The sequence below is a fragment of the Muntiacus reevesi genome, chromosome 11 (genome assembly GCF_963930625.1).
Source record: "Muntiacus reevesi chromosome 11, mMunRee1.1, whole genome shotgun sequence".
Lineage (NCBI taxonomy): Eukaryota > Metazoa > Chordata > Mammalia > Artiodactyla > Cervidae > Muntiacus > Muntiacus reevesi.
In genome coordinates this window covers 17836465-17844167 of record NC_089259.1, presented here as the reverse complement: position 1 = coordinate 17844167, position 7703 = coordinate 17836465, and the positions used below count along the sequence as shown (strand labels likewise).

Genomic DNA, 7703 nt, shown 5'->3' with positions numbered 1-7703 from the left:
GTCGCGCAGAGTCGGACACGAATGAAGCGACTTAGCAGCAGCAGCAGCAGCAGCACTGCATGACCTGAGGTTGCAGCTGGAATGCTTCAGGTGGTGGAGGATGAGAAGGAAGGCAAGGTCCCGGCTCACCCATGTGCTCAGGAGGGGGGCCTGCCCCACTTTAGAGGACACAGCTGTCCCCAGCCCCACAGGGAGGAGGCGAGTGAGGAGATCCGTGAGGATGGACAGACGCAACCTGAAACTCAGCAGAACCAAACCAAAACCCAACTCCCATGGTTTGCAGCTTTCATTGAAGGATCGCTTCTGTCCAAGAGGGGAGGGAGAAACATCAGAATCCGAGTCAGAGGGGCTCCCCTGACGACTCATTGGTAAAGAATCTGCCTGCCAGTGCAGGAGACACGGGCTCGATCCCTGGTCTGGGAAGATCCCACCTGTCTTGGACCAACGAAGCCACAACCGTTGAGCCTGTGCTCTAGAGCCCATGTTCCATAACTAGAGAAGCCCGTGCACCGCAACTAGAGGGTGACCCCCACTCACACAACTGGCGAGAAGCCTGCACAGCAAGGAAGACCCAGCACAGCCATAAATAAATAAATAAAATAAAAATCAGTGAGTCAGAGAGGGAGAAACTCAACCCATATTCAAAGGGGTAATCGGCTCTCCAACGTGAAATAAACCTCACTGTACACAGTGTTTGCAGAAAGAAAAAATTCATTTATATATAAGAAGGCAATAGACACGTGCTTTTCAGCCACATCAGCTCCTGCACCTCCTTACTCCTGCTCATGGGTTAATGGAAGGCAGATGGATCTGAAAGGTGTGGGTGATTTGAAACACGCAAAATACCTCTTCCATAATGAGAAGACCTTTTAAACAACAAAATAAAACAGAAGGCACAATTTGTTTTTTTCCTAAGGTCCCCTGTGCTGTAGCTCTGTGATGTAAGTACATGTATATGTCCATATGTGTATCTGAGCACAAGAGCAGGAGGGAAGCCCCTCTGTCTGCCCCCTCCATGTCCTTGGTGGGCTCTGGCCTGACTCAGGAGGGAAGGCAGGGGCTGAGGCCATCCTACTGGCCACAGACTGCCCCACCTCCCAGTTGCCAGCGGCCAGGAGAGTAGAATCCCCAGTCCTACCGGCCAGCGTTGACCTGTTGCCACTCTTGCTTCCAGTGGGCAAGGCCAGCTACCCTGTGGTCTTCAGGGAAGGTTCTAAAAGAAGATGGGGGGACTTCCCTGGTGGTCCAGTGGCTAGGACTCTCAGCTCCCAGTGCAGGGGGCCCAGGTTCGATGCCTGCTCAGGGAGCTAGATCCCACATGCTACAACTAAGACCCAGAGCAGCCAAATAAACAAATAAAATTTAAAAAAAGAAAAGAAGATGGGGTTCCACCCTCCCTCCAGAGCCGCTGTGGTTGGAATGGAAGCAGGGGGAAAGATGCGAGACCTGGAGAAGGCAAAGCCAGCCACCACCTGTGTGCCCTAGGCCATCCTGGTCTCCTCTCAGCCTTTCCTGGGACCCTGGCAGGTGCCTACCAACACAGCAGATGGACCCTTTTCCACTATGGAGTCATAGTTCAGTTCAGTCACTCAGTCGTGTCCGACTCTATGTGACCCCATGAACTGCAGCACGCCAGGCCTCCCTGTCCATCATCAACTCCCGAAGTTTACTCAGACTCATGTCCAGTAAGTCAGTGATGCCATCCAACCATCTCATCCTCTGTCGTCCCCTTCTCCTCCCGCCTTCAATCTTTCCCAGCATCAGGGTCTTTTCAAATGAGTCAGCTCTTCACATCAGGTGGCCAAAGTATTGGAGTTTCAGCTTCAACATCAGTCCTTCCAATGAATATTCAGACTGATCTCCTTTAGGATGGACTGGTTGGATCTCCTTGCAGTCCAAGGGACTCTCAAGAGTCTTCTGCAACCCTGCAGTTCAAAAGCATCAATTCTTTGGGGCTCAGCTTTCTTTATAGTCCAACTCTCACATCCATACGTGACTACTGGAAAAACCATAGCTTGTACTAGACAGACCTTTGTCGACAAAGTAATATCTCTGCTTTTTAATGTGCTGTCTAGGTTGGTCCTAACTTTTCTCCCAAGGAGCAAGGGTCTTTTAATTTCATGGTTGCAGTCACCATCTGCAGTGATTTTGGAGCCCCTAAAAATAAAGTCCGTCACTGTTTCCAATACTTATGGAGTCATAAGTATTCGGGTAAATTATAGTCAGAAATAATGTTTTAATATAGGCTATCATTGAACATTAAAAAAAAAAAGGGAAATCCAAGTGGCAGAAATGAAGGGGGAAACCTATAGCCAAAGCAGTTTAGTGAAGCCTGGAGTCCAGGAGCATCTTAGAGAAGCCAAACCTAGGTTTTAGGGACCGGTCTATGGTCATCGCATCTGCATGGGGATGGGAGATGTGGCCTCACTCTTGTTTGGAGGGGAGAAAATTTTGCTCTGAGCTCAACAGAAAAGCAAGAGCATTAAAGTGGCACCCCTCTCTTAAAAGGGGATTGGAAAAGTCTGCTCACCAGCTCAGCCAGGCGTGTGGAAGCAAATGGTCTATCTTGGGATATGAATGCAAAGAAAAACAGTCGCCTGTCAGAAACTGCATCTCCAGGGAGGGCCTGGGCTGTGAACGAGTGGGGAGTTCAGATTGCTACTGCCTGGGCAGTCTGTGAGCCCCAAGCAGGGAAACTAACATAATATCTGGTCTCAAACAATCGAAAGCCCCAGCATCTAGTAGACAGCTAATGGGAAACCCCTCTGTGTAGAAACCCTGTCACAACCCAGAGCACAAGGCAGTCACACAGGAAAAGCACACCCTGCTGAAGATGAGCTCACAATAAAAACAGGACAAATCACATGCGGAGATGAGCTTCCATGAACAGAAACCAGCAGATACCTCCAGGGGGTCCCAGGTGCCCCAGGGTCTGCAGATAATGACACAGTGTGAACAGAGCTATAAACACATTCAGACCCAGCAGAGCCCAGCGGGTCTGACCCCTTTGCAACCTGCGCCTCCCGTGTCCACCTTCTCAGTTCATTCCAATCCCACCTGCTACATAGGCGCAAAACCTTGAGTGTCTTCAAGTTCTTCCGCTCTCAGCCTTTTCTCTTAGAAATGGCTCTCAGTGTTCTTGTCTTCCTCTCCCCTCCTCTGTGACTACAATGGGCATCCACTGGGATTCCCTGCCTCTCCATTCCCACTGTTCCCGCTTCTCTTTATTTCACCCCTACACTGCCACTAAATTAGCCTCTTAAATGGAAGCCAGACAGTTTCACTTCTCTGAGACCAACTCCTGATTATGAAAGTCTAAGCCTTCTCATGTGTGTGTGTTAGTCACTCAGTCATGTCTGACTCTTGGCAACTCCCTGGACTGTAGCCCATCAGGTTCCTTTGTCCATGGAATTCTCCAGGCAAGAACGCTGGAGTGGGTTGCCATTTCCTTCTCCAGGGGATTTTCCCAACCCAGGGATGGAACCTGGCTCTCCCACATTGCAGGTAGATTCTTTACCATCTGAACCACCAAGGAAGGCTTCTCAACTTGGATCTAAAATTTCTCTCCATTAAAAAAAAAATGTAGCATTTATTCATTTATTTGGCTATGCCAGGTCATAGTTTCAGCATGTGGGATCTAGTTCCCTGACCAGGGATTGAACCTGGGCCCCCTGCATTGGAAGCGTGGAGTCTTAGCCACCGGACCAGCAGGAAAGTCCCTCCTTTCAGTTTTGTTTCCTGTTATAATACATACCACCTCTCACCCCCAACCTCCTGTTTCAGTTTTTTTTCTTTCTTTCTTTTTTTTTTTTTGGCTTATTTGTCCTTCCTACACTGTCCCTCATGCCTCCAAACAATCTCTTTCCTCTGATTAGACTGCTCCCCCATCTCATCTGCCAATCAGATGTCAACCTCGGCTTAAACCTCCTAGAAGCACAATGTCATGGAAGAATGCAGGCATCATCAAGGGCTAGAACATCTGGTTCAAATTCCAGAAGTGTCACTTAAGAGCCATGCCTTAAGCAAGTCACAACCTCTCCAGGCCTCAGTGTCTAATTCTGTAAAATGGGAAAGATACCTACTTGGCAGAATTGGTAGACTTAGAGATCATCTCTTGTAAGGGACTGAGCACAGAACCGGGCCCAGTACATGCGCAGTAAACAGTAAGCTCCCATCCTCACCTTCATGGGAATCATGTCCTCTGCTTCCCCACCCAGAGCACCCTGAGCCTGGAGGCCTTGTTCCCTTTGTCTTTGCATCTTTGTACTTTCCTGTGTCCAACACAGGAAGTCTTGAAACACATCAACTGGCAAGAGGCGGAAAAAACCAGGCACATCTAAGCTGATGTTAGAAGGGGAGACTTTGGGTAGCGGGGCCTCTCAGACATCAGAGGGGTGTCGAGGGCCAGTTGTCATGTGTCACCCCACAGAGGGCAGAGCCACTGTCAGGAGCTCTTAGGAGGCTGACAGAAGCCCAAGAGGGAAAGAATATCCAACATTTAGAGCTGTTTAACATGAGAGCAGGTACCAAATGGAAGCAGCTTGCTATTAAAAAACTCAGATTATAGGAAGTATTCCTGGGTTGAAGGATAAGACCAGATTGGTGCTTCTTACCTTAGGGAGTCACAGGTGCCTTTGAAAATCTAATGAAAGTTTCTGATCTTTTTGCAAATAATTTCAGGAGCTTCATGGCTCCTAGGTAAAAATCACCTGAAAACCCTTCTAGGATGCTATGTTCAACTTCCTCTTTCACTGTAAATAGTGAGAGGTGCATTGCTGCTATACATATCTTCAGAATTCACGCCTCCCATCTGGAGGCCCCGCTTCATATCTAAAACTCACTGCCCTTTGCCACAAATTCCATGCTCGACATATTTTTGATTAAGTGAATGAATAAATGGATGAATGAAACTGATTAATCTGATCTTTAAGGGAATCTATACAAGGAGAAGAAAGAGAAGGAAAACAGAAAACAATGAAGGATTCTAGAAAAAGACCAGCACAGGATAACAAAAAGTTGGAGAAGGGCTATGCATTCGTGCATTCATGCTTAGTCGCTTCAGTCATGTCTGACTCTTTGCAACCCTAGGGACTGTAGCCCATTGGGCTCCTCTGTCCATGGGATTCTCCAGGAAAGAATACTGGAGTGTTGTCACGCCCTCCTCCAGAGAATAACGAGTCAGGGTCAGAGAAGGTGATTGATTTTGGAAGGTCCAAGCTCCCGGCCTCTGTCCGGGGCTGAGTGCCCAGCCAACTTCTAACCCGAGATCCTTTGGAAGCAGACTTGACCCTGCTGGCCCGGACTGCTTGCTCTCAGAGGGTGGTGGCACTTGGGATGATTTAGGGGGCTACTAAGAACAATCATTCATAAGATCATGAACATGTTCAAGTCTGATATTCTGATCTGATTTTGAAACCTCTTTCCCTCTGTGAATTTAGGTGTTAATTATTCTGCAGCCACTTGTTCTTAGTTTTTCAGTTCACACGTGGTAATGATGAGTTACTAAACGAATTATGTTGAGGTTTTTTTTCTTTGTTGTTGTTTAGTTGGTAAGTCATGTCCGATTCTCTTGAGAGCCCATGGACTGTAGCCCGCCAGGCTCCTCTGCCCACGGGATTCTCCAGGCAAGAATACTGGAGTGGGTTGCCACTCCCTTCTCCAAGGGATCTTCACGACCCAGGGATTGAACCCACGTCTCCTGCATTGCAGGCAGATTCTTTGCTGCTGAACCACCTGGAACACTTAGAGTATCATTATTCCAAGAGTAGCTGATTTGCAACATAAACACCAGTGACAATAAGTCCAAAGACTTAAATACTGTGTCTGAGCCTAGGAGGGTTCCTTGTTTGATAAACAGATCTTGAGGTTCCGTCCAGGATTAGCTGGTGTTCCAGTCTGTAAGAGCAGAGAAGACAGGCTGCTCTGCCCGGATCGAGGCTCTCAGGTCTCCCGGCGGCCGCCCCCTGCACCCACCTGGAGACTCGGGGGGCTGCGGTAGCTCAGGAGACGCCTCAGGGTCCCCAGGGCCTCAGGCAGCCCCTCGCCGGTGAGGGCACTGCAGGCCCGCAGCTCCCAGCAGAGCCCCGGAAACCTCCGCAGGCCCAGCCTGTCTCGGATCTTGGGCAGCGGCAGGGTGTGGGGTGCGTCCTGCTTGTTGGCCAGCACCAGGAGGGGGACGCCGTCCAGGTGGGGGTCCTCCAGGACCTCCGTGAGCTCAGCCACCGCCTCGGGCAAGCGGGCCTCGTCTGTGCTGTCCAGCACGAACACGAGGACGGCCGTGCCCTCCAGGTAGTCCTTCCAGCTGGCCCTGAGCGGGCTCTGTCCCCCGACATCCCAGAGGGTGAGGCGCACCTGCCCGGGGGCCTCGAGGGGTTCCACGTTGAAACCCACGGTGGGCAGAGTCTCCACCAGCTGGTGGCCCTTCAGTTTGTACAGGAGCGTGGTCTTGCCGGCCGAGTCCAGGCCCATCATCACCACCTGGGCTTCCGCCTTGTGACTTCGGGAGCTCACAGACCCCATGGCGGCCGCTGGCAGACCCTAGGGGAGAAAGGCCAGGTGCACTCGTCGGAAGGAACAGAAATCCATGTGGGTCAAGGGAGAAGGGCCTCTACACCCAAGGTAATGTCCACAGTGTCATCTTTCAAACCCAGGTCTGGGCTTTGAAAGGGCAGGGAAGCAGGGCTGTGTGAGTCAACATCAGCTAACCTATCTCTGGGGGTCGGGGTGGGGGTGCCTGATACAGAGAAGAGACCAGGGTCTCCCCCTGAAAACATGGGACGTCAGCTCCCATTCCTTGGTAGTTAAGGCAAGGAGGCAGAACCCACTTCCGTTAGACAAACCTGGTTGAGTAGCAGTGACTGAAGGGTGTCTTCGATTCTTGCTGGTCCGTGGCTCTGAGCCTCTGGTGTCCACCTGGAAGCCTAAACCCCAAGGGGAAGTTATCCCGGGGTCAGTGCCCTGAGAGAAGCGGGCAGGGGGCTGGTGGTGCCTTCTGCAGCCTTTGGAACCACCCCGCCCCCAGGACCAAGCTCCCACCCTGTTAACCGTGCCTGTTTATAAATCCTGCTGACTGCAGACAAAGGAACCGCTCGGGGCGAAGTGGTTTCCTCCAGTGGCTTACCGAGGTAAATCACCTCCAGAACAGGACACACGTTTTTGAAGAATCTCAAGTGTTAAGACCAAGACTTGTCCCCGCCATAAGTCCCAGGAAACCTTGGCTGGAACAGGGGAAGGGGGCGTCTCAGGCCCAGGAACAGATTTCAGCTGCCCCGTGGAGGAAAATGAGACGCCCTGTGTTCACTCCTCAGGCCAGGGGTAGAAGCGTAAAAATGACAGTTACCTCAGAGTTACTAGGCTGCGGCCCAAAGCTGCCCCTCTGGGTGGTCCTCCCGGGCCAGCGGCTTTCAGTCCAGAGACGCTGGTATAGTGTGAGAGGATGGGGCCGCTTCCCCTTTTTCGGCTTCCTTCCCCGGGGGGCGGGGGCGGGGCCGCCTCTGAGCCCCGCCCCCGGCGCCGGGGCTCCCGGAGCGCGGCCCCCTGCCCCGGCGGTGTCGCCAGGATGCCCGCCGCCCTTCAGCTCTGCACTCGGGGCCCCGGCGCAGCTCCGGGTCTCTGCCGCTCAGGCTCCGTAGGCAGGAGGGCGGGCGCCCGGCTCGGACCCGGGTCGTGTTCAGCTGCTTCTCTCCTACTCTTCCTCTCAGGAT

At 51.7% G+C, this 7703-nt stretch overlaps 1 protein-coding gene across 3 annotated transcripts; it reads right to left on the bottom strand.

Annotated features, from left to right (window-relative positions):
- Positions 1–750: 750 nt before the first annotated feature.
- On the bottom strand, positions 751–7467 carry ARL11 (ADP ribosylation factor like GTPase 11). 3 transcript variants are annotated; one of them, XM_065901919.1, is made up of 4 exons: positions 7340–7441; positions 7121–7217; positions 6840–6920; positions 751–6537 (listed from the first exon to the last, which is right to left on the bottom strand). In XM_065901919.1, the coding sequence occupies exon 4, from the start codon at positions 6517–6519 to the stop codon at positions 5941–5943; it is 579 nt and encodes a 192-aa protein (XP_065757991.1). In that variant the 5' UTR covers positions 6520–6537; positions 6840–6920; positions 7121–7217; positions 7340–7441; the 3' UTR covers positions 751–5940. The 3 variants fall into 3 exon arrangements, with proteins under 3 accessions (XP_065757991.1, XP_065757990.1, XP_065757992.1); XM_065901918.1 differs by lacking the exon at positions 7121–7217 and having other exon boundaries at positions 7340–7467; XM_065901920.1 differs by lacking the exons at positions 6840–6920; positions 7121–7217 and having other exon boundaries at positions 7340–7411.
- Positions 7468–7703: the final 236 nt, after the last annotated feature.